The sequence below is a fragment of the Panicum virgatum genome, chromosome 2N (assembly GCF_016808335.1).
Source record: "Panicum virgatum strain AP13 chromosome 2N, P.virgatum_v5, whole genome shotgun sequence".
NCBI lineage: Eukaryota > Viridiplantae > Streptophyta > Magnoliopsida > Poales > Poaceae > Panicum > Panicum virgatum.
In genome coordinates, this window is record NC_053146.1 from 40,651,739 (window position 1) to 40,676,681 (window position 24,943).

The 24,943-nt window shown below is 43.9% G+C and overlaps 5 protein-coding genes and 1 long non-coding RNA gene across 9 annotated transcripts; 3 read left to right on the top strand and 3 right to left on the bottom strand.

Moving 5' to 3' along the window:
- Positions 1-423: 423 nt before the first annotated feature.
- On the top strand, positions 424-3,959 carry LOC120660473. 2 transcript variants are annotated; one of them, XM_039939016.1, is made up of 4 exons: positions 487-764; positions 1,610-1,651; positions 1,754-2,687; positions 3,054-3,959. In XM_039939016.1, the coding sequence occupies exons 3-4, from the start codon at positions 1,774-1,776 to the stop codon at positions 3,541-3,543; spliced, it is 1,404 nt and encodes a 467-aa protein (XP_039794950.1). In that variant the 5' UTR covers positions 487-764; positions 1,610-1,651; positions 1,754-1,773; the 3' UTR covers positions 3,544-3,959. The 2 variants fall into 2 exon arrangements, with proteins under 2 accessions (XP_039794949.1, XP_039794950.1); XM_039939015.1 differs by lacking the exon at positions 1,610-1,651 and having other exon boundaries at positions 424-764.
- A 235-nt stretch (positions 3,960-4,194) lies between these two features.
- Positions 4,195-8,078, bottom strand: LOC120660475 (THO complex subunit 6-like). Its single transcript, XM_039939020.1, has 12 exons — positions 7,745-8,078; positions 7,536-7,645; positions 7,361-7,437; positions 6,877-6,922; positions 6,695-6,755; positions 6,511-6,564; positions 6,278-6,358; positions 6,146-6,185; positions 5,645-5,751; positions 5,397-5,507; positions 4,645-4,761; positions 4,195-4,550 (listed from the first exon to the last, which is right to left on the bottom strand). Exons 1-12 carry the CDS (start codon positions 7,988-7,990, stop codon positions 4,455-4,457), a joined length of 1,146 nt encoding a protein of 381 aa, XP_039794954.1. The 5' UTR covers positions 7,991-8,078; the 3' UTR covers positions 4,195-4,454.
- A 178-nt stretch (positions 8,079-8,256) lies between these two features.
- On the bottom strand, positions 8,257-11,308 carry LOC120660476. 2 transcript variants are annotated; one of them, XM_039939021.1, is made up of 3 exons: positions 11,158-11,308; positions 10,166-10,402; positions 8,257-8,722 (listed from the first exon to the last, which is right to left on the bottom strand). In XM_039939021.1, exons 2-3 carry the CDS (start codon positions 10,362-10,364, stop codon positions 8,523-8,525), a joined length of 399 nt encoding a protein of 132 aa, XP_039794955.1. In that variant the 5' UTR covers positions 10,365-10,402; positions 11,158-11,308; the 3' UTR covers positions 8,257-8,522. The 2 variants fall into 2 exon arrangements, with proteins under 2 accessions (XP_039794955.1, XP_039794956.1); XM_039939022.1 differs by lacking the exon at positions 11,158-11,308 and adding an exon at positions 10,949-11,096.
- Positions 11,309-11,460: 152 nt separating this feature from the next.
- LOC120660474 (putative hydrolase C777.06c) lies at positions 11,461-15,616 on the top strand. 2 transcript variants are annotated; one of them, XM_039939018.1, is made up of 12 exons: positions 11,461-11,763; positions 11,872-12,038; positions 12,152-12,264; positions 12,350-12,391; positions 12,490-12,545; positions 12,698-12,774; positions 12,939-13,058; positions 13,548-13,624; positions 13,712-13,775; positions 13,930-13,980; positions 14,064-14,112; positions 15,260-15,616. In XM_039939018.1, the coding sequence occupies exons 1-12, from the start codon at positions 11,589-11,591 to the stop codon at positions 15,376-15,378; spliced, it is 1,110 nt and encodes a 369-aa protein (XP_039794952.1). In that variant the 5' UTR covers positions 11,461-11,588; the 3' UTR covers positions 15,379-15,616. The 2 variants fall into 2 exon arrangements, with proteins under 2 accessions (XP_039794952.1, XP_039794951.1); XM_039939017.1 differs by having other exon boundaries at positions 11,546-12,038.
- Positions 15,617-15,728: 112 nt separating this feature from the next.
- On the bottom strand, positions 15,729-21,558 carry LOC120660471 (protein HOTHEAD-like). The gene is made up of 6 exons (XM_039939014.1): positions 21,174-21,558; positions 20,340-20,694; positions 17,712-18,025; positions 17,182-17,570; positions 16,113-16,684; positions 15,729-16,009 (listed from the first exon to the last, which is right to left on the bottom strand). The coding sequence occupies exons 1-6, from the start codon at positions 21,247-21,249 to the stop codon at positions 15,955-15,957; spliced, it is 1,761 nt and encodes a 586-aa protein (XP_039794948.1). The 5' UTR covers positions 21,250-21,558; the 3' UTR covers positions 15,729-15,954.
- On the top strand, positions 20,689-21,940 carry LOC120660477. The gene is made up of 2 exons (XR_005669620.1): positions 20,689-20,841; positions 20,951-21,940. It is a non-coding gene; the product is annotated as an uncharacterized LOC120660477 (long non-coding RNA).
- The last annotated feature ends 3,003 nt before the right edge of the window (positions 21,941-24,943 follow it).

Consider the following 24,943-nt stretch of genomic DNA (forward strand, 5'->3'; position numbering starts at 1 on the left):
CGCCGGGACACCTGTGACCTGCCCCCACCGCCGTGCCCCCACGCAGGCACGCTCCCTCCCTCACCTCACCGTCAGTGTGTCAGCAGATCGCGGCGCAGCAGTTCCGGCAGCACCGAACGGATAGGATAGGCTCTCCCCAGATCCATGAAAGGGACGCTCGCTCTCTCATCATGCTCCCACGAGACGGCACGGATTCTCCGAACTTTTTTTTTTTGCCCCTCTCTCTTGGACTAGTGAAAAAAAAAATCCGTGGCACCATTTCCTGGATTAGTAAACCCTAGGGCAATGATACTGGAGATGAAAAATTGTCAGAGAGAAAAAAAATGGTAGAGTGGCGCTTTCATGGAGGGTGGGCAGCAAGTGCGGGGACGGCGGCCGAAGAATAGCATTTAGCCATTTACTAGTGTACTAATAATCCATCCGACGAAAAGGATTGATCGGGGCCGAGAAAAATATCATTTTACTCGGCGGTTTCTTCAGCTGCCGCCTTGGGCTTCCTCCACGTCGTTATCCGGAAGAGCAGAACAGCAAGGGGAAGGAAGCGAGGAGGGGACGGGCGGGTCAAGATCCCTTCTTTTACTCCCTCCCCCTTTCCCGTCCCGCTCGTCGCCTTCTCCCTCCTCCCTCGCGCTGGGATACGGGTCTAGATTCAGTCAGAGCCCATGATCCACCGGCTTTAACCACCGTCGCGCGGCTGCGCGGTGCCAGCTTCCTGCGCCCAAGAGCCTCCCGCGTGCTGCCGTCTCGCTGGTCCGGGCTTCCAGGTCAGGCCACTTCCCTTCCCCTGATTTCTTCCTCTCTCTCTCTCTCTCTCTCTCTCTCTCTCTCTCTCTCTCTCCCTAGTAGCTCTGTTCTTTTTTTCGTTCGTTCTTTCTTTCTTTTGCGTGTGATCTTGGGCACGGAGGAACACCTTGGTTCACCATCCTTGGCCTGTTTGACGATGATGATCTTGTCTGCGGCCACGCATGTTGGTTTCGGTTCATCTATCTATATTGTGAACTCAGAGAACTCGGCACTCGCAGTCAGATCCGACTGCTGTGGTTTATGCATCAATTCGGATTGCGCAATCTCTGCTCTCTTTTTTTCAATCTCCTCCCTCTGGAAGGTTCGACACCAAAATTGGCCAATTGATTGATTGGTTCTGGAGTGCGAACAAACCGTGTACTTAAACGTTGCGTGCGTCTATTGGAAACAAGCCGCCTTTAGTTTTTTATAGGGACACCTGTCCTCCCTGTTTAGTTCCCAACCCGTAAACGCAAAATTTTGTGAAATTTTTTTGTTAATTTAAAGTACTAAATGAAGTCTATTTAAAAAACTTTTTGCATGGATGGCCTGTAAATCGCGAGACGAATCTAATGATCCTACTTAATCCATGATTTGCAACAGTGATGCTACAGTGATTAGCATCATTAGATTCGTCTCGCGATTTACAATCCATCTGTGCAAAAAGTTTTGTAAATAGACTTCATTTAGTACTTCAAATTGATAAGAATTTTTTGCAAATTTTTTTTGCAAAAAGAACTAAACACGGCCTTATTGATTGAGATTATCTGCCTCCTGGTAGCATCTACAACACTCCTACGATGCTAACCAATTATTTGATGGACAGAGTGATGCTACGTCTACCCAATGATAACTTGAACATTTATGGGTAGTGCATCTTCTGTCACCTCCAGTTTAGAGCAATTCTAGCTTTTCTTTTCTGGAACAATTGCATACTGAAATGATCCTTGACTAACTTTGTGATTGACAGGTTGTTAGCATGTGAGAAAGATGGCGGCCGCTGAAGCAAGAGCTGCCTGGCAACGCGCTGCGAATCGCTGCTTGGTTCAGGAGGATGCAAAGAGAGCCCCGAAGCTGGCCTGCTGTCCGCAGTCTGTGCAACAGCATGATACGAGCAACCCTACGAACCCACAAGATCCCCATATCCCTAACTTTATGCCCGTAAACTGGAACCTGATGAGCTCCAACTTGCCGACAGACACCCAGTGGTGGCTCCAGTTGCAGCCCAACTTCGGGTGCCAGATGGCTCTTGCTAGGGAGCACCTCAACTATATCAATGGGGAGGCTGGAGAGAAGAAAATGGAAGGTTCAGTGCCATTGTCTAGACCTGAGGATGTTGGAGCCAAGAAGGGTGCTGATCCTTTTGAGCCTCCGTGGATCGTTTCAACGACTTTTATGAAGCAATCATCTGAAACAGGTTTGGAAGAGCTGAAGACTCTTGCTGGGTATGCTCCGACAAGTCTCAAGTGCAAAGGAAACACAAAAAATTGTATTTATGAGGATACAGAGTTTGCGGAGTTCAAAGCTTTTGATCCTCTGTTTTCGAAGAAGCCGCAAAAGGAATATTGCGGGATGAATGCACCTTGGGAAGATAACAAGAAGTCCCAGCCATGGTGGCAAGTTGCTGATGTTGATGGTTTGGCGTCCCTTGTCGCCGAAAGAGCAATGGAGAACATTGTGAACAATGATCTGCCAAGACCGGCTAATACAGTAATGCTTCATAGAGCTGAACCGAACAGCCCTGGAAACAAGGTTGATTACGAGCTGCCATTGCCTTCTGGTAAAGAGCTAAATCGTGTATGTGACACTATGGCATGCAGCTACAGTGTTTCAAGCACCACCATCGAGACAAATTCATCTGATGGGGGAGGTTGGGGACAGCAACGGAGAACTAATGTAACTGGGTAAGTGTTCTTCACTCATCTTGTTTCACAATAATCACCAAAAATCCAGTTTTGTGAATTTGCATGGATCTTTTTTTTTGTTTTATGTTGTTTTCCTCACTAAAAGAGAAATTCATATCGATCATCATTTCGATATATTGTGTTTGACATAGAATATCTAGTGCGGCTAAATATGAAGAATATAACTTCCTCCTAATCCTCTGGTTTCTTATTGTAAATACAAATTTGATTTAGTTCTTATTGTTAACACTTAAGGTCGCATCTAGGATACCATGTGTTCTCCAGCACTGGAAAACCCTTGCATTTTGTCCAAAGCCCCTTGTTGTGGCCCCTTCCATGTTGTAATGTCATCATATTTGAATGCAGGGGTGCACAGGATTCTTATAGTTCCACTAACAATACTCCAGACAGCAAGCCAACATACCAGAATGCCTCTGAGAGGGCAAAGTTGCTAGATGCTCTTCGTCATTCACAAACACGTGCTAGGGAAGCTGAGATTGCTGCCAAGAAAGCCTATGATGAGAAAGAACACGTCATTAAGCTGTTGATTCGTCAGGCCTCACACCTCTTTGCGTGCAAGCAGTGGCTTAAAATGCTGCAGCTTGAGAACATTTGCCTCCAGCTCAGGTTTAAAGATCACCAGATAGCAGCCATGTTCCCAGAACTTCCCTGGATGATGGTGAAGGAAAAGGTGGCACCAGGTCAAGAGCACAAAGATGGGACAAGGAAGAGAGGCAGGAGGCCAAACAGGAGAGGTGGTCTCGGCAACACTGTTGCATTTGCGGTTGGTGTTGGGATTGTTGGTGCCGGATTGCTTCTTGGCTGGACTCTTGGATGGCTGCTGCCCAAGCTGTGAAGGAAGCAAGAGGGTGAAGTTATTCTTAGAATGCATTCATGCTATCCTGTTGGTTCAGTTAAGCCACAGGGATGATAGCTTGATACCTTATGTTGGTTCCTGTATATATAGAAGGGATTTGGTGTACATATTGCCAGAAAACTGGGTACTAGGTTGGTAGCAGGGATGGGGTGTTCATCTGCGACTCTGCGTGCTGTACACAGGGGTCAGTGGTGGTCTGGTGGAAGATGAAATCAGTCGACTTCAACAATGTATGCAGTGGTAGTCTAGTACTGTAAATATGCAGCTTTTATCTGCTTAATCTAGCAGGAATTATTGTATTAAATAAGCTTGCTGTAATGTGTTAAACGTATTTGCACGTGTCTGCTTTTCACCTGGAGAATATGGAATACAGTGGCTAGTCATAATTCCATGCATTCGGCAGCTATTCATCATTTTGTGCATTCGTTTTTTGTGTTTCCTTTCTCTAGGTACAAGGTTTGTTTTTATATGGAAACTGGCACACAAACTCAAGCCGCAGAAGATTCAAAACTGGGTCGTGGTAGCGGGTAAGATGTTTATCTGCATGAATGTTGCCAGTTCTTGGTTGGGTACCGGAATACATGAGAAACAGAGGGAATGCCAGGGGCACCAATTAAAAACATAGCGACGTAGGGTGATGAACAAGCAGTGCGCTAATAAAGCGTTCACCCGTTTCTAGACCAGTGAGAATAAGAAACAGATCTTTTCCATATTTCCATGAGCTACTAGCATCTATTTACTGTTAGGAACCATCTTGGTCAGACAACATTGAACGAAACAAGCTAAAGAGCAGCGCAAAAAATACAGCCATCACATTGCACAGCAAAGCTCAATGTCAGTGGAAATAACATTCTCACAACGTTCCAAGAGTGTCTTTGCTCACGGATAATTTACTTGTCAAGGCCCCTGCTACCGAATGTGCACAGATGGCTCCCAAGTTCCGAGATCACATCCACCAGGCCTCCGTATCCAGCAACAGCTGCCATCTGAACGGCAAGGGTTGTGATCATGAACAGATTGTGCATGAGAAAACACTACCGAGAAGTTCAAATGAGGATCAGCAGGAAGATAGGTACATACCCCAGATGAATGGATGGAGATGGAGAATGCCGACTGAGGAGCACATTTTATCTGCGAAAGAACGGTCCCATTTATTGTGAAACGGGAGAGCACAGGTTCAGCACCAACTGCCAAAATCTGAAAGGATGCAAAAGAAATGAAAAGGAAAAAGCATAGTTAGAATGCTTTCTGGATCAAGGAGAGTTCGAGTAATAATAGATGCTATGCACCCTCGATAAATCTCAATAACAGATAACATATGGAAACCTTGGTATTCTTTAGAAGAATAAGGGCTGTTAACCTATTGAGTTACAAGTTAAATCCTATCATGATCGTTAGCTTTTCTTTCAATTGTTCTAATCCAGAAAAATTGCAAAGCTTGAAAAATTGGCAGGCTGCAGGCTAAAGTGTATCATGATCAATTTCCCCCTTTTGTTTGTATTTTCTTTCTGCACAAATGTATTTTTTTCCCAAAGAACATGCACTATCAATACCTAATTGCATGAACCGTTCAAACAACTGAGGAAAGCTTGGAAAAGGGCACTAGAACAATATCATATCATGCACTGGCGCAAGTATCATAACCTTAATCAAATGAGATCATGAAAATAACTTAAGTAGTTAAATAGGCGGATCAGTAAAATTGCCACAACCAACACGAATGATGAAAGATCTGTCTAAACATGTTTTGCTGTCAAATAGTGATCAGTTTGCTAGTTTATGGACACTAGTTTAAACAAGAAGTAGATGGAGATGGAGGGACAAGCACTCACTTGGTTCTTATCAAACAGTAAGTCTTGAACAGGGGCATGGCAATCCAAATTAAAGATGCACTCATTTGAGAGAAGACTCCAAACTGATATACCACTAGATGTGCCACAAGCCTTACGACCATACAAACAAGAATAAAGAACATGTAAGATAAACAGAATATAATGCTAAGCAAACCTAGATATAAGTAACAAGATACTTCATGTATACAAGTTTAATGCAGTTTAAGGATTTTAAAGGTCGGTTATACCAGCCAACTTTCACTTGCATCAATGGCAACACAACTGACCCATGAGTTTTCAAATGCTATCTTCTTTACTGGATGTACAACCTGAGTACACTTCCCACTTCTGCAATCTGCGATGTCCAAAAAGAGCATGAACAGGCAGCCTTTAAATGGCAAAAAGAGTTTAAAACTTCAAATCTCACTGTAATATGGGTAAATGAGCATCCTATATTCCTATGTGCTATGACCAACAATAATGCAGGAAAATAAGAAGAAAAAATGAATAATCAGTAGGAACAGAGACTGTTAGAGCTTGTTATGCCCCCCCCTTCTCTCTCTCTCTCTCTCTCTTATTATGGGATAAATAGGTACATGTGCTTCATTCATCAAATAAAAATGATTCTTCTATTTCTCGCTGCCACCTAAATTGTAAAAAGTCTGTCATAGAGTTAGGAAGAAATTCATCAAGCTAGATGTGAAGCACGAGATAAGAAAAAAAATCACTAATTTGAAATCATCGTTCACCCCATATACGGGCTGTTCCATCCTCTGATCCTGATACCACCTGAAAGAAAAATGAAGCACTGAGTGACATAAGGTACAAAAATTTAGGCAAGATCAACATGAAATGATGGAAAGATGGCACAATTAAATAACCTGGCGGTTTGACTCGCGAATTGCAACACTGTGCAAATAGTCAGTATGCCCCTTGAATGTCATTTTACATTTACCAGTCTCCTGAGAGAAGCAGCCAAGACAAAAGTGTCAGATACCTTCTCAAGCACAGAACATTGATATTATCGAATGCTTGCAATGCTGACTCTAAAGCAGAATAGCAGTTCTTTCTAAGTGAATCCTATATGTAGTATTTACCTTAAGAAAATACATACCACATCCCAGCAGTAAGCACACGCATCACCCGCTGCTGCAAAAATGGATGCATCCTGTTTGGAAGAACGATGATAACAGTAGACAAGACATATTGAATCAATCAATATGCATGACAAACAAACATTAGGTAATGTCATGCTTCCCCGAAATGATGGAAAATATGAAAAAGCTTCAGTTATTAACCTGTTTATTAATTGCAATGGCATTGTTTTCAGGTATTGGAGAGCGAGCACCCCAAGGACCCCTACAAAATTACCAGCAACAACAATGAAACTACAGTAGATGGGACAAATCGTGCAGCTGTCTGTGAAAAAGGTTGTACACTGAAAGGTCTATGATTTGCAAATCCCATTATAGAATCTTACTCATGCTGAGGGTTGACCAAGTCAAGTACTGGTTCTAGATGATCTCCTGGGTAAAATGTACAGAAAAATTGGTAAAAGAGTGTACACAGATACTTTGTTTTTTTTTTTAAAAAAGAGATAGAAAAGAGAGCAGATGATTTGTTTCACTCTGTATTGATTATGCATTGAAAGGATACCAGCTTGTGCATTGGTTCAAGGGGCAACACTCACATAAAGCTATAAAATATCTGGATGCATATTCATAGATGAATTGAGTAGCAACTATCGAGCATTTGCACCACAATCATGTTCTCCACTAGCAAGGTTGTGGATTTTATTCAACTGGCACAATTCTACTAGATAAGGTGAGATTATGCATAAATCCAACACCTTTACCAAAAATGTGTGATTCTTTTTTCTTTGTGAGCCTGTGTTCTAGTCACATCTCAGTGCCCTATAGGTCTAGTAAAGCATATTAACAAGAATTGAAGCTCCAATGCAGTACCTTGCAGAGACAGCGGGGCAAGGCAGCTCTGCATCTCGTGCCATCTCCAGCCACGGATGCGTCCGTCATCCCCACAGCTGCAACAAACAACCAATGAACCATGTTAGTTGCAATTAACCCTCACCATCTCTATCCAGATGAAGAATATTGCCACAACAGTCAGTCACTCAGTCACCTGAAGAGCAGCGGTTGCTGCGGATCGGGATAGAACCTGACATCGTAGGCAGGGCCGCTGTGCGCCTGCACAATGCAGACGGGATCAACCAGCGTGACGGCGGCCTCCGCCTGCGAACCAACAAGAAAAAACTCAATCTCCGGCCGTCAGTCTCCCCCAAAATCGGCGGGTGGTGGTGGGGTGGGGGGGGGGGGGTGGGGAGGCGGCACCTGGGAGGATGCGGAAGCGGCGGATATGCAGGATGAAAGGGAGAAGGAGGCGAGGGAGCCATCGCTGGAGGCGGCGGCGAGGAGGACGTCGGAGTCCAAGTCGTCGCCGTGGTCGAAGAAGACGGCGCGGAAGAGGGTGCGCGACGAGAAGTCGCGAGCACGTAGGATGCCACGGCGGTACGATGCCTCGTCCCACTCGCGCGCGTCCATCGATGCCGGGAGCGCCTGCGCCGCCGCCGTCGCCATGGCTGCCTTGCTGCTGCGCCGTTCCTTAGGGAAAGCGAAGGGAGAACGGAGAGTGGAATGCAGAGGCGGCTGGGCCGAGCAAGCGTGGCTGGGTTGGGCTTCTTTCAACCAGGATTCTGTATCCTGGCCTACCTAAAAACTACAAGCGTCCAATTTTACCACCATCAACCCTTTTCCAAAAAAAAAAAAAATCTAGAAAAGAGAAACGGATTTGTGTTGTGTGCAGTTTCATATTCACACTTTTTACAGCTTACGAGCATGGTGAATTGGTGAACCAACATATTGTCGAGCACAATAATTTCTGCATCACAATTCCACATTCAGTATTTTTACATAATTTCCGCATCACAATTCCACATTCGGTACTTTTACATGCCTCTCTGTTAAGCAGAAAAACCTCAATGGCCCAACGAAAAATAGTGTAGCAAACAAACAAAGCTCTTACAGCTCCAAAGCGTAAATGCATTCATCTGGTTATAGCTCATGTTATTGTTTTTGCAGCCAGTGAAGGTGATGATTCCCCCAGGATCACTCACTTACTGTCTGGTCCCTTCTTCGGATGGATAGCTTCGGCAATAGCTTCGATCTCTTCCTTGGCACGCTCAAACACATTCGGGCCTTTGACTTTGTCTACTGGTGTGTTCTCGCTTATGTCAGTACTTGTTCCATGAGTTTCATTTGTGTGGGTTTTTATTTCCTGCAGGCTCCCCTCCTTGTCTTTCTTATGTGATTCTGCATGTATTCAGATTTCAGAGGTCCGCATCATATTAACATAAGCTCTAAATCTACGTGCTGCTAGTAATATGTAAACAGAATTAAAAACTTGGAGCTAAGAATTTAAGATAATCAATACTGTTCTAAACAACCATTGAACTCTGTCCCTGTTTTGCATTAGTATCTAGAAAAGCAGCACCTCAGCAGAGAACTTTTATGCTTGAAAGACTATCCACAACATTCCAATATCAATCAGCAGTAAATTTAATTATGACGATTATTATGAACTCAGTACGCTCAATAAGTTATTTCTACAACTAGGAAAAAGTTGCATGCTAATGTTCTCCATTTTTTTTTTAATATCTCACAGGAAAAATTGGACAAACCTACTCTTTCCCAAAAGGTGAAAGCATTAGGACAAATGCATAATACATGCTTTTCATCAATATAAACAAAGGGAATGCACATGCTCTAGAAGGGAACAGGAAGCCAAGTTGTCACATTTGCAAATAATTTAGTAGAGCACTAGAGCAGGAAGCCTAACTTTCACATTTTTAAATAGTTTACTGTTAAATCACTTATTCATCTAGAGGGAGTTAGTTTGGAGAGAATTCCCCTTAGCTTATCATACTTCTTTGTGTAAGCTCTGGGTCTTTTGTTAAACTGTGCACCATAAACTATGTAATAGCTGGCAACCCAATCACGAACCATCTTTTGCTTCCAATATAAAGCAGGGCCAAAGTGGTCTTTGGTCTAAATCACTGGCTTTTGTCATGAATCACGTTAAAGTCTGAATAGTGTGAACAAATGACAGGGTAAACCTTGTGCAATTATATTAATCACTACACTGAGTAGGAAGGCTCAAGCTGTAGATCTGCAGTAGATGGGCCAAAAGGTTTTCCTGTGAACTACCTACAATGCACTTGGGTAGGAAGGATTTGATCACCCATCCTCATGGTAACCAGCAAGTAGCCAAATTGTACTTAGTTCAAATTGGTATAGATGAACAATTCGCGGAGTTAAAAGTATACTATAATCCTACTGCAAAAAGCAGTACGGTGTTAATTGTTTCTTAGTGTAACTATTGTTCTTTCTTCCTTATCCTAAAAATTTTCCATCTTCCCTTTCTCTATATTAGCAAGCTGGGCGATAGCCCAATGGTTGAGCAGGGGTCGGTCCTGCCAACCAACCAGGGCTCGAACCCTGGGGTTTGCACAAAAAAAAAACCTCGCCCACCCCATGTCCAAAGCACAACTGGACTCGCCCCTGGTCGCTGGTCCCCCATGAGCGTGGATCGCCCATTCTCACGGGATGCGGGCATTGTGTACGGATGGGGCGGGGGTTCAAAGGTTTTCTCGGCCTGTGTGAGAAATGTCTTCTTTCTTTCGTGAAAAAGCCGTGGGTCGAGTTCAAAGAAATCATAGTAGTAAAGGTGAAGTATCATCAGTTTAGATAAATTACCATCCTCCTTTTCATGGGGACTGGATTGGTGCTCCATCTTGGTATGAACAGCCCTGGCGAGAGCTTCAATCTCTTCCTTTGCTCTCTCAAGCAGATTAGGACCCTTCACCTCGTCCACAGATGTATTCTCGTTTATATCGCTGCTTGTTCCGTGAGTCTCCTTGCCATGAACTTTGTCTTTATTCATAGCATTCCCCATTCACAGCAGAGTGCTTCCACCTCAGCACTCCACTGTACCTGAAAATGCAAGATCTTTCAGCACATCAGAAAAAAACAAGGAAAAACTTGGAAGATTTATTTGCTAAAAAGACCTGTGGCTTTCACTTAGAGAAGGGATGAGCAAACAGCACAACATAATATTAAACTCCTGTTCCAGCTCATTTAATTGGAAAAAAAATGGCGAGGGGCTAGCTTGCATCACGTATGTAGTCCACCTCGAAAATGTTAATGATCTTACTAATACTATACTGGGAGTGCTGAAGAAGGCAACCCATCTGGTAGCGATGTTCACAAAACTAGCAGCATACTATTCAAGCAAGGATGCAACATATACGCATGGATATCTTGTCGTGGCCTCAAGATAATGCCCGGGGAACAGAAGCCCACCAGAGGTCTGGTTGTGGGGAGGATATTTAAGAACCGGCTAGGGTGCACACATTCTCCAGCAAAAGAATTTGGGAACCCTACGAACTGCCATTTCCCCTTTCAGTGGCATAAACCGATCTATCGCTCTATTAGGGACAGCAAGAATGTACCGTGAATGCGATTCGCTAATTCACTAACCCGAAAGCTTCTATGAATTGTGAATCGAAGCATGGGCGCTGCTAAGAACCAACGATTCCTAGGACTGAAACCAACCGAGGATCAGGCGAACACCATGCCTCAGTTGCTCCTCACGCCGATACCAACCGACATAAAGAAAAGGGTTAATAGATTCAGACAGTGAGTGAGAGAGAGAGAGGCCGGTGGGAGGGAGAGGGGAGCGGTCGTGCCTGTGGCTAGATGGCGTCGCCGGCGACGGTCGCCGGCGCGGCGAGGTCGATCGTCTCCGGGAGGTGCCGAGATGCAAGTTCGGAACAGCGCACGCTTGGGGGAAAGGAGGAGGAGGCGAAGGTATATTCATCGGCCCGGCCCAACCGAGTCCAAAGCCCAAACTCCAGAGCCCTAAAAGAAAACTGTTATCAATGAGACGTCAACACCTTTCACCGACATACGGGGACCGCAATTCGTTGGCCCCACATGTCAGTGACCGTACACCTTTTCCGGGCTAAGTACGGAAAGCTTCGGAGCTTTCTCTGCCACCAGACGCGCACGGGGATCGGGGGCCCCACCTGCCAGCGTCCCTTCCTCGCCCTGCGACAAGCGGCCGCCGGCAAGAGAGAGACCCGCCCCCCGGCCGCCGCCGCCGCCGACGACGACGACGATGACGCGCGCAGCTACGGGCGCGATCGCCGCGGCGATCCTGCGCGGGCAGGTCCCGCTCATGGCGCCGCCGGCGTCGCGCGCGTTCCCCGGCCTCGCCGCTGCCGCGACGCGCTTCGCTCCCTCCTCATTCTCGTCCTCGACGCAGCTTCCCCACCTCCCGCGCCTCCGCCTCTGTGCGTCGCGTGCGCCGAGCTGCACGGAACTTGCCGCCCTCTCGGCCGCGTATGAGCTGCTCGACGTAACGCCTCGCCCCGCTGATTGCTTGTTTGCTCCTCTTCCAGCGCGCTCATTCTGCGGCGTCGCCCGCTCGTCTCCCGGTGGCGCGGCCCCTGGCTCCTCGGTGGAGGGGGACCAACCGTTGCAGTCCGAGCTAATCTTCATCGGCACGGGCACCAGCGAGGGCATCCCACGTGTCAGCTGCCTCACACACCCCACCAAGACTTGCCCCGTATGCCACATTACGCTCCTTCGCCATCTCTGTGCCAATCCCAGCAACATTGCATTGTCTGCGGCACATTGTTGTTGCTCAATGTAGCTTTCCTTGTCCTGTCCTGCGTGCAGGTTTGCACCAAGGCAGCCGAGCCGGGGAACCCGAACAGAAGGCGCAACACCTCTATCCTCCTGCGCCACGCCACAGCTTCTGGTACTGCTAACATCCTCGTCGATGCCGGCAAGTATGTGCTATCAATGAGCCTTACAACTTGCTTCATTTCTTCGCTGACCCAAATAACTAGCTTATGCTTTGTTTATCTCTTTCAGGTTCTTCTACCACTCTGCGCTCCAGTGGTTCCCTGCGTTTGGGTACTGTCTCTGATCTGAACTGATCTGATAAACTGTTCAGTGTTCTTTGTGCTTGTTGGTCATGCCAAGTGTTTACTGGCTTCACTGCTACTTTGCAGGTTGCGGACGGTCGACGCTGTCATCATTACCCACTCTCATGCTGACGCCATTGGAGGTTTGCCACCTTTGCTAACCCTTTATCGTGTTGTAACTGCTTAACTCAAGGCAAGGGTGATTGTATTAGCTGGGACATAATCCTTTCTACTTTTTAGCTTGTTCTTTTCAAAAAAAGGGGGAAAAAGGAAGATAATTTCTACTCTGGTGCAGGGCTTGATTGTCTTCGTGATTGGACGAACAATGTGCAGCCATCAATCCCAATTTATGTGGCGGAGCGTGATTATGAGGTTGGGATTACTTGTAATGACACTTAGACAGAAGAATATGGTTACGATTAGACAGAGAACTATCTTAGCATGTTAAGTGGTAGTTTTAAAAAGCAATTAATTTCTTCATTATGATTTCATCCTGATCATCCCCCCCCCCCCCCCCGCCAAATTTTCTGTGACAGGTGATGAAGATGACCCACTATTATTTGATTGACACAAGTGTAGTTATACCTGGAGCGGCAGTTTCAGCATTGCAATTCAACATTATAAATGAGGAACCATTCATGGTTCACAATCTTGAGGTTCGTAATAGGAAACCGTAACTAATGGAATGATGTATGGGGCCAAAATTATAAATTTGTTTGTATCACCTTATTTTGGTCACTATCATAGATAGCTTCACTTAATTGATTGAGATTATTTTAGTAACACATGTCCTTAGTCCTTACAGCTCCTTTACAACCAAGGGCTCATAACCACTTGGTTGTAGAGGAGCTGTACAAATGGGTTGTATGGCATTTCCCTCTTGTAATTTGGCATTTTGAAGCTCCACAGTTTCTGTGATTTGGGTTATAATGACTGCCCACCGAAGCAAACTGGCAAACTTGCCAGCATCTGAATTTTAGCAAATCTGTCATGAAGTTATCATTTATTCTTTCAATTTTCTGTAAGTGCCCATTGATTTGTTTTTGCTTGTATATCAGTGGCTGCTAACAGTATTTTGATGGTTAGAGATATAAAGATAGAGGTGCTTCATCTTATTTTCTGAATCTATGGTTTTTCCATCTCAGGTGATTCCTTTACCTGTTTGGCATGGTCAGGGTTACCGTTCTCTTGGTTTTCGTTTTGCTGACATATGCTACATAAGGTAAACTGAGTTCAATGCAAGGCTAATTTACAACAATGAACTATGTTGGTGTAAGGTCACTTGTCTGAATTACTATGATGGATGCAGTGATGTCAGTGATATACCTGAAGAAACCTACAAGCTTCTGGAAAACTGTGAACTTCTCATAATGGTATCATATATTTTAATTTTTATCTCTAATTATTAAATCATAAAGTTATTGGGTTTTCTGCAAAGCTGTAAAGCTTTTCTTATTGACTTCATGTGCAGACTTCTTAAGTATTAATTACTGATGGGATCTATGTTTGCTGGATAACTTTGTACAGGATGCTCTAAGACCTGATCGTTCTTCATCAACACACTTTGGACTACCCAGGGTTAGTTCTAAAGCTCTAGTATAACAGCTCTTAGCTTCTTCCTGTTGCACTAATCCTTTTTTATATAAACTTCAATTGTGCAGGCCATCGACGAAGTTAGGAAAATCAAACCAAAGAAAACACTGTTTACTGGTAGGAACTCATTGACCACTCATGTGCATGTTTCTGTTATAAATTTATAGAGAATTGCAACAAACTAGTTGTTCAGTTCTCAATACTATTGCATTGTGGTTTCCCTGTGGATGCACAGAAAATAAAACCCACTGTTGAACAGACTGCTTAATTTGCTACAGAAATGTTTGCATGATTGTTTTACACAGTTAACAGCATAAAAATGTACATGCCTTTGTTAGCAGCCAAAATTGGCAAAGACCGAGGGCGATCGGTCAGACCGGTCTGGCCTGTTACAATCTGAGTAGGTTTAGGTTTTGTAGTTTGGGATGATTTAGAAACCGACTCCTAATGGGGTACGATTTCGGTATATATGAAGGGCCACGGCCGATTGAGGGTATCCCCAATCGAATTAAACATTCAGTGTGTTGATCGGATTTCGTGTCAACATCCTTTTTTTATGCCTCAACCCTTCAAGTAGAAGCTATAGTACCTGAACTCACACCACCACACGCACGCGTGTCACCAACAAGCTTCGCGCGTGATGGGCAAGTCACCCTGATCATTATGGCGCATCCATGTGTGAGGCTACACAAGAAGAAACTGGGGAACAAATCCCCGGTGCAAAACCCTCACTGAGGGGTGCTTAAACATTTGTGGTGGGCGCTCCGCTAGCTGAACCCAACCACTGAGCCAACGGCTCGTTCAAAATGTGCATGCCTTCTGATTAGGTGGTTGGGTCCCATTTCAAAAGAAAACAAAAAATGGTCAAGGTAGTACAAATGAACCATCAAACTACTGTTTTATGACCTTATATATGCGAGAACAAAAATGCGAAGAAGTCCTGCATGCATAGTTCTAACTCGAGTTGAGGTTAATATTTTTTGTTTACCCTTATTTGATATTATTTCTTTCAATACTTATGAAACAAAAGACTAAATATATGTTCTGTCACCACTTAGAATTACTAATATTAGAAACGGATTATTTCCTCCTCTTTTCTCCAGCATTGAAGCATTAGAAACTTGAATGATACTTGTCCATGGGCATGGAAGTCTATAATGCTTAATTTGACCAGATTTCATTTACATGTCCGATGTCCCATATTTTATTGATTATAGTGACCTGTGTTTGCCATTCATTAAGTTGAATCATATGGTATCTGCAGGAATGATGCACTTAATAGACCATGAGAAAGTAAATAATGATCTTTCCGGGCTGATGGAAACAGAGGGTCTTGACATCCAGCTTAGCTATGACGGTCTCAGGATACCTGTAAGGCTCTAGAATTGTTATTTTATTTGGAACACACCCATTGTTTTATCTGTTAGGTGCTGCTAATTAATGATTGTGGAGTTTCTTTAGTCCCAGTTGAGTAAAATGATTACCAAATGATGTACTGTTGAGCCTGGTGCTTTGAGAGTTTAACTTTTAAACACCCCCCCCCCCCTCTCTCAAAAGAGGAAACTTATGTGGCAATGTCAAACCATTATTATCCAGTTGAATAAAGTCAGATTATTGATTTCTTGGGTCTTTTTTTTTCATTCGTGATATACTGCACTATGCCATGGATCAAGGAGCATATGATGTGGTATTGTTAAACAAGCTCAAACCTCCCTGTAAGATTAGGGAGCATATGAGGGAGTAATTCATGGGAGCTTGTTTCCCTAAATCCATTAAAACAAGAAAAAAGAAGGGGTCAATCAACCATTCAGTCTACAATATCATATTAGACAAATGACTACTGGGTACAGATGAAACTCGTAGCTTGTTTTTCTTCGGTGATTCATTCTGGATCCCACAAAAAATTAGTAATCTCTGTCCTAGGCCACACATAATAAAAAGCTAATGTCCTGGAATCGACTACACTCCAGCTGCACGTCCCAGCCTTTCCCTTAGGATCTTTACTCCCATGTATCTGAGCAAGAAACATGACAAAAATAGATTCAGACTCTAAAATTGGAATTTAGTTGCAACTCATTTTGTAGCAAAACAAGTTTCATCTGTGTGAGGTGCCATACCTGCCCATCATCATGACAGTAGCTTGAGGGTTTGTTCCTGGTGATCTAGAAAATATTGAGCCATCAACTACACGGAGACCTGAGACTCCAAGCACCCGGTAATGCTGGTCAACCACCTTCCCTACATGGCATCCACCATGGTAATGCCAGATGGTGATCACTGTGTCCTTGCAAAATTGCTCCAGGGATTCTGTGTCATTTGTATGCTTGGGTATCAGGTTCACATTAGCCTGCACACTCATATTGAGCACCCTTTCCATTGAAAATCCGGTGCCATCAGCAGAAAGTTCAGAGAAACGGTTTGTCTTGAGTATCCTTTCAATGGTCTTGATACCATAGACGCAACGATTGAGATCCTGTGGATGACTGAAGTAGTTGAAGGTAACTGCTGGGTTGTTCCGGACATCAGTGTCTGTGAGGACCAGATGACCTGTGGACAGAGGACCATCGATCTTCTCGAGTATAAAACCGCCATGGAATACCTCTTTGGGTAGGTTAAGTTTGTTCTGAGTGTATTTCTGGGCTGCTTCCAGGGTTCTTTGCTTTGGAGGAATTGTAGACAGCTGCCCAATCTGCATTTGCAGGCATGCAGTGTGGTAGTGCATTAGATTTATGAGACCAAAGTGATAACAAATTTCACATAATCATGACAGGTATGGTGTCAGCTATAATTGCATTGCAAGACAGCAAGAGTTCAGCCCATGTATGAAATTGAGATTTTCTTTTCTTTGTTTTGCTCCAAGCTGAAATCCTAGCATATAGAAAACAAAGTCTAAACATAAGGCATGCCTTAAACACTGCTTACTACAACTATTTATTAGAATGTGCGATAACATACAGATGCATATCCATTGGCAGTTAATGGGTAGATCTTACTTCTAAGTTATGTTCTTCATGTAGCAAAATACGAATTGCTACATGCACTTCGGGTATTTACTAGTTTTTATGCATGCTAAAGCTCAAAGAAGCAGGTTCCCTAATTGTGGTCTGAAACCTATCATAGTGTAATATGAAGCTTGTGGAAAAATTGCGCAACTTGAAACTGGTACGCAAGTGATTGATGCCAGACCTCGGCGGACATGATTCCATGGTGGCAGTGGACACTCTCTGATGACTGGCCAAAACCGCTGCTAGCCTCAATAAACACACCTTCTTCAGTTATTCCAACAGTTTCAATGAGGGACTGCCGTGGAGGGCTTCTTGTGGGTATGAAGATGGAGTTCATGGGGTTGTCAGCCATCCCTTTACCCACATATTTATTATGGAGAACCACAGGAATGTTATGGCTTTTGAGGTGGTTCTTCGGTCCAATTCCGCTGAGCAGAAGCAACTGGGGGGTCCCGATTGCACCAGCAGATACAATTATTTCGCTATCTTTTTTGTTGTTCAGAAATGCTTGGTGGTGCCCGCCATTTTCATCAGTGAATTGGACTCCAATGGCCCTTGGCTTCAGGCATCCTGCATCAGAAATGATGTTTCTGAGAATGGTACGTATTGACTGCAGTTTCTAGTCTTTCTATTATTTGTATTTCAATAACTCTACTGATTTGTAACAGACACAGCTTAGGAAGGTTGGATGCATATGTCCTTAATGATTACCTTGTCGTGAGTCGAACACTATCCTGTGCACACTAGCATGGAGCAGCACCCTCAGGTTGTTAGGATCTCCAGCTGCAAGTAAGTCAGCAGCCGTGTGGCGGTACCCAGTCTCGTCAAAAATGGTGCCCCCCACTTTTGTCCCAGAAACATGATCGTAGGTATACCCATTGAAAGGGGCTACACCTGCTTGTAGCAGCCCATCCCGTAATGCAGCCTGCCAAGGCGCAATCTTAGGCCACTGGACAATCTTCTCCTCAACCCAAGGGAAGGACTTGTTCACCAGTTCTTCATCCCAGCCGACCTGCTGGATGAAGCTGTTGGTACAGTAATACAGGTATGTAAGTCACAGAAACTGAATTACCAACAGGAATATTGTGCAAAAGAAATATTGCACCTTTTGATCAATGAATTTTCCTAATTTAGGTTCATGAAAACTATTAAAAATAAGTGATGTCTTGGTAGGTTGATCTTGATTCTAGTTGTAGTTGGCCTGAGCTGTACAGGGGCTAGGTTATTTCTCAGGCTGTCCAGTCAACATAGTTACCATAGTCCATAGCATCAAAGCAATTATGACCCCATGTGATATTGTTTTGTTGCCTCTTTTAAATCTAGGTTGCTGTTGTAGACTGTAGTGGTACATAGCCGTATGACTCTAACAAGAAACACGAGATGGTATTTAAAAGGTTTGTTGGGAGAGAACCACAGCATGTGTTACCCGCAGCGCTAGTCGCATCTTGACACTAACAAAGCTGAAGCACTTCAAAACACACTAATCTAGTATCTGAATGTTTCTCTTTAAGTAATCAGGTTATCATGAAACACTCTTTTGTATGCTATTTCTCAAGAATCAGAACTATAGCTGATTTTAGAACTGTTCCTGTGATGGTGCCCTAAAACTAGAACATGTCCAACGAGAATCATCATGTCCAGGGGGACAGAGAAATATATGATACATTCAAGTGCAGCGTTTGAGTGTCCCCTTTGCTGCAAGTGTAGGAGATAGTATATTGTAAGTCTTTCGTGCCGGTTTTGCTATGGTTGCTAGCTGCTTTGGCATGCATTTGGCTTATGCCGTGTTTAGTTCCCAAATTCAAAGTTCCAAAATTTTTTTCCGGCACCTGCATGGAGACTTAAATCTAGACGAAATAAAAGGCGCATTCCACAGTTTGCTTATAAATCGCGAGACGAATCTAATGAATTTAATTAGGCCATAATTAGACGGATCATTAATTAGGATCATTAAATTCGTCTCACAAATCTAATGAACTTAATTAGGTCATAATTCTACAGTAATGGCGGATTAATTAGAATCATTAAATTCGTCTCACGATTTACAGACGAGTTCTGTAATTAATTTTGTGATTAGTCTATATTTAGTACTTCAAATATAGAAAGATGCTCTTTTAAAAACTTTACGGGAGGCAACTAAACAGAGCCTTACTTGATAGTTTCTTTTCTCTGTGAGTGAGTTGGTGTAAGTGCCTATAGGCTATATCCTGAGGGTCCTATTTGCCTGAAACATTTCATTATGGATAACTGAATGCTATTGAGGACAGTGATCTGTAGATAGGCGTTTACTTGTTCTTGGCTTCTTGCTGAATGTTTCTGTACACTTGCTAAGATGCAGAGTAATAGTAGCAGATAGTAGCAGTGTGCTAGCAGTCAGGCAGACCTTACCATTTATTTCATCCTGTCGCTATCACTGCTCTCTATTTACCCTAGAACTGACTCTACAGTCGTGAAAGTGACTGGTCAGTGTGCTGCTGTGAGCCCGTTTAGTTTCCAAACAAGAAATTTTTTGGGTGTCACGTCAATGTTTGACGTGATGTCGGGAGGGTTTTTTCGAACACTAATTAAAAAACTAATTTCAGAACTCACTTGGAAACCGCGAGACGAATCTTTTAAGGCATTTGACCGCATCATTAGCACATGTGGATTACTGTAGCACTTATGACTAATCATGCACAAATTAGGCTCAAAAGATTCGTCTCGTCGTGTACATCCAAACTGTGTAATTAGTTTTGTTATTTAATTACATTTAGTGCTTCATACATGTGTTCAAAGGGGAGGTGAAAATTTTTAGGTGAAAAACTGCTGGCTGGCTGATGAATAGTATTCGGCTGGTAGAATGAATATTATTATGTGAGAGGAAATAAACCGAGACAAGTCGAGAACCGATCAGCCGAACAGGCCCATAAGCTAATAAGGCCCGTTTAGTTTCCAAATTTGTTTTTACAGTACCCATCACATCAAATTTTTAAACACATGTATGAAACATTAAATATAGTTAAAAAAATAACTAATTACACAGTCTGACTGATTCCCACGAGATAATCTAACGACGTTAATTAATCCATAATTGGACATTAATTATCAAGTAACAACGAAACGTGATACAGTACCCAAACTTTTTCACCAACTAAACACACCCTAAGCTAAACTTTGATTTCAACCTGTGCACTTGCTCTCTTGTACGTGCAGTGGCCTGCCCACTTATGCAGTGGCAGTAAAAAAACTGAAATCGTTTTTCAGGTAAAAATCTTCTTGTTTGTCATGCACAGGGGGAGCTATCACACTCAGTATAGATCATAATGCTGCAGTATATCATGCATCCAATGCATTGCATACCTTGAGCTGGCCCGGCTGTAGAAGCCAGCATTGATACAGGTGCCACCGCCCAACACCCTCGCCCGGGCATTGATGACGCCATCGGTGGAGATGAAGGCCTGCGCCGCCGAGTCCGGCGCCATATTCAGCAGCCCGATGTGGAAGTTCTCCATGTAGGAGACGTTGCGGTTGCCATATGGGGAGCCTCCTCTCTCCAGCAGCAGCACCTTGTACTTGAGGGACAGCGTCGCCGCCAGTGGGCAGCCGGCGGTGCCTCCACCGATGACAATGTAGTCGTACGTCGCCGGGCACCCCGTGGGGTAGCTGCTGGCCTTCCGGAGAGGAGGGAGGTTCTTCAAGGGGAACTGCTTCTTGCCTACAAGGACAGACGGTTACGTTGTTACCGTTAACTGAAACTGAGCCTATCACTTTTTGGCGGAACATGTTTTTGATCTGATTGACGAGCTTACATGAGCTCATGGCATAAGGCTCTGACATTGTGCCACCGTGGATGACATACCAGGTGCGTATCTTTTTATATTCTTGTCTGTTGCTATTTCTTCCTAAACATTAATTTATTCAATATATATAAATACGTGATTGATAGCCTAACAGATGGTCTGCCACTTCAGCATTCTGAAACGATAGTGGCAGACGCCAACAGGTGAGATGATAGCCTTAAACAAAAGCCACCGACTACAATGACAGAAGATGGCGGAAAGAGAAGAGAGTTTTCTGAATAACTCTGAAGGAAACAAGAAAACAGAAAGGTGGGAAACATATCTTCAGCGCTTCTAAGAAAGACAATCTTTCACTTTCAGCATTGCAGTATCAGAATGTGAAAGAGGCGCTCACCATGGGACAGCTCGAAGAGCCAGAGGAGGCACGCCAGGAGCTTGAAGAAGAGCACCGCTCCCCTGCTCAACGCCATTGGACTGAACCTTGAGAAGCCTCCACCAAGAAAGCCAAGGAAGAGCTCTTCACCAGCAACAGGCCAGCTGCTCGACCTGCCGCCCTCCCTCAACCCTCTGCTCCCCACCTCTCAACCTCGCTTGCCGCGTTCGAGCTGGTTTATGTAGCCAGCCCGGCGTGGTGCGTTGGAGACTTTCGAGTGCTTGAAGGAAGGCAACATCAGAGTGCTGGCTGAGGGTGCATTGAAGAGAGCTCACCGGCTGCAGTAAGGGCCATTCAATGCCGAGGGAGCACTACCTTGGTACAACTGGGATTTATGGGCTTCATCAACCAACCAACCATCACAAAGCTGCGGCGATGGCGCCCCTCCTAAGGGCTTGTTTGGCAGGGTTTCGGCTTCTCCAAAAATAGCTCCGACTCTGGCTCTTCAGATGGAGCGGTTTCTCTGGTAGAGCTGGAGCCGTTTTAGAAAATGTTTAGCAAAATAGCTTCACTTGTTAGATTGATGTGTAAGCCGTGTGAAGCCACGATTTTATGGCTTCACCTTGCCTGTGTAAGCCGCTGATGGCTTCAAAACCGGATTCACACGTGAAGCCGGTTACCAAACGGCCGTTTGGGAGGGCTTCGCCTGGAGCCGCTCGTGAAATCCTCCCAAACAGGACTTAAATTGCAAGAATGACAGGCAGCACAGCTCTCCCTTTATCTTCTCTCTCCTGCCTTTTCTTTATTGGTTCTGGTACCTGTGTTTTTGCCAATTGGTTGAGCCAACGAGTTAATATTGTTTCTTTATTTCCCCTCACCTGTTTGCTCCATTTTTTAAATGGATATACAGTGTAGGTACTGCCGCCATCCACGAGACCATGAATGCCAGCAGCAGGTAATGCGTGGTGCTGTTTTCAGCGCCAGTTTGTAGAAAGGGTTCCAAAAATTTTCAAGATTTTCCGTCACATCGAATCTTCGGACACATACATAGAGTATTAAATACAGTTGAAAAAAATAACTAACTACACAGTTCAACTGGAAATGACAAGATGAATCTTTTAAGCCTAATTAGTCCATAATTGGACATTAATTACCAAATAATAACGAAAGTGCTACAGTACCCGAATTCAAAAAATTTCATGAACTAAACACAGCCAAAATGTGTCCTGCCATCGAGAGCATCATTTGCAGGAGGAAATGTGTGCTGGCAAATCCCATGGAAGTTTGCATCCATAGATGATGGCTCAAATCAAAAGCACATGTGGCTCGTTCTCTGCTATTTGTGTTTGAGTTCGTTCATGCAACTCTCTCTAGAAGCTATGACTAGACATACGTCATCTAGAAAAAGGAAAAAAGAAAGACTAGACATAGGGCGCACCTTACAAAGGTATGGTCAATATGATTCAAATAAACAAATTAGAATCCTTCCCCTTTCTTTTTGCAAAACATGAAAACGAGAACAGAAAGTTAAGTGAGGATATCCTATGATTGATTCATACCAAACTTGTGTTATACTTTAATTTGTTGAAACCGGAATGTACATATATGGATTCATGTCACTAGAATCTTTAAATACAACCAATGTATTGATGGCCATAGCAAATACAATAAGTGACATTCATTGTTATATGCTTTCATTTGGTTAGGGAGTGAGCATCATCATATTTGTCGGTCACTCAAACTCAGGCCCATCAAAGACAGGCACAATGCCGGTGTTGGGCTTCTCCTGTCCATTCAATGGCTCTGATTTTTTTCAGCAGTACATGAAAACATAACTTAAAGTTAGAAATACGTACTAACTCTATATTAGACTCGGGTGCAACAAAGCAAAAAAGTGAACAGTACCAAAAGCACCATCATCAACTGCCGGCATCTATGTTGCGGCTAACAATTGATGCGCAAGAAACGAGTGAAACCGAAAGTATTACAGCTACCTTAACCGAACTAGGCTGCTCTCTTTTCATTCCCCTACAACCATGGAACCTTTGAGTTGTATAAAGAGTAAAAAAATTGAAGTACTTAGTATTATTTTTAGCAACGCCAGCTACACTTTTCTGCTTTCCTGAGTCATCCGTGAAACTTACTATGAGTAATGTCCAGATAGATGAGCGTGGAACCTAGTGTTACAGCTATCTCACAACCGAAGGCCCGGTTTGGTTTCCCTTCTAGATTTCCATGACACCCAAACCGAGAAAGAAATCTTGCATAAATAGAGTACTAAATAAAGTCTATTTGTAAAAAAATTTTATGGATGAGTGTAACTTTTCGCGACGAATCTAATAATAGTAATTAATCGATGATTGGCTACAGTGATGCTACATTAATCATCCTCTAATCACGTGATCAAAGGTCTTATTTGATTCGTCAGGGTTCCTAGAGCAAGAGTTCTGGAGTTGGTTTTGTAAACTGTCTTTATCTAATATCCGCAATTAGTGGTCAAAGTGTCTTTTAGTACTTCTGGGAAGAAACTAAACGGCACTAAAAGTGTAGGATGCAACCATCTTTTTGGTTCCTTTGCAACTGTGGGGTTTAATTAGCTGTCTACGTGTCTGCAGATTTTGGGGCGAAAGGGACACGGCATCTGTCCTGCTCTTTTAAGTACGGAAGGCCCACCAAGACCCGTGCAAGGACCAGAAAGGTGCTCGGTGTGTTCTTTCCCGTTTGATGCTTTTTCCCCATCATAGTGTGATGACTATCTTTGTTACTCTCGACTGAACAGCCAAGCACCATTCATTCATCCTGTAAAGAGGATATAGGAGACCGGGATTTTTTTATTTTCCACGATCTCTGCGGTCATGATATTATTCTTAATAAACTCAATAAAATACTGTAGCGAGTGTAACAAATCATAAAAATGTTTGTTAACAAAATAGTAGACTCTTCGAAAGACATGCGAATGAACTACGCATTCGACTCGTCGACGGCGAGGCGTCTGTAGTGATTTCGTCAATTTTAAGAATTTGCTGGCTCAGTCTTCAAAAATACTCATAAGAGTAGAGTTTATATACGTGTGTTCATAGATGGTGACTGTGCGAGGGTTGTGAGTGTCTGAGTTATATTGTGTAATTGAAAAAATGTCATGGTGCGAAATACTGGTAGTTGTTGCGAGGGACCGGTTCTCGTCATATCTCCCTTGCGATCGCGATCGAGTGTACTATTTTGGATTTGGAAAAGCTTGACGACAGGGGTTTCAAATTGGTACTTAAAATGAAAGGACGGTTTGTGCGTGTGTCATCTATCCATCACCGACCTACCTGCTACTGTCCGCTGATTCAGGCCAGGCTCATGCAAAGCAGACTTGTCATCATGTAACTGCAGGTGCTACGTGGCTCCTTGGACAGTTAGGCTCGTGTTTTACGGGGTCATTTTTTGTCTTTTCACCAAAGGGAGCTGAGCTTGGCTGCTTGTTTTTTTTTTTTTTTGAAACAGGCTGCTTGGGGTTGGGAGGCACAAGGGCATGTGAAGCGCGACCCGGCAGAATTACTGCCGGCAAAATTAGGTGAAACGTACGGGGGCAAAAAAGGAAAAAGAGGTTAGAAGCAAGCAGTAGAAGCAGCAGCGCTGGTGCCGGTCTTTCAGGTCGCACAGGTAGGCAAAGCCTCCCTGACAGCAGGATTTGACCTGCTGCTGCTTGACGACGGTTCGCTGGTAGCTAGCCGTCCCGTCCGGTTCTGCTCCCCCGTCTGCTGTGCAGCCCTGTGCTCCCCCGTGACCGTGAGAACTGTAATCGT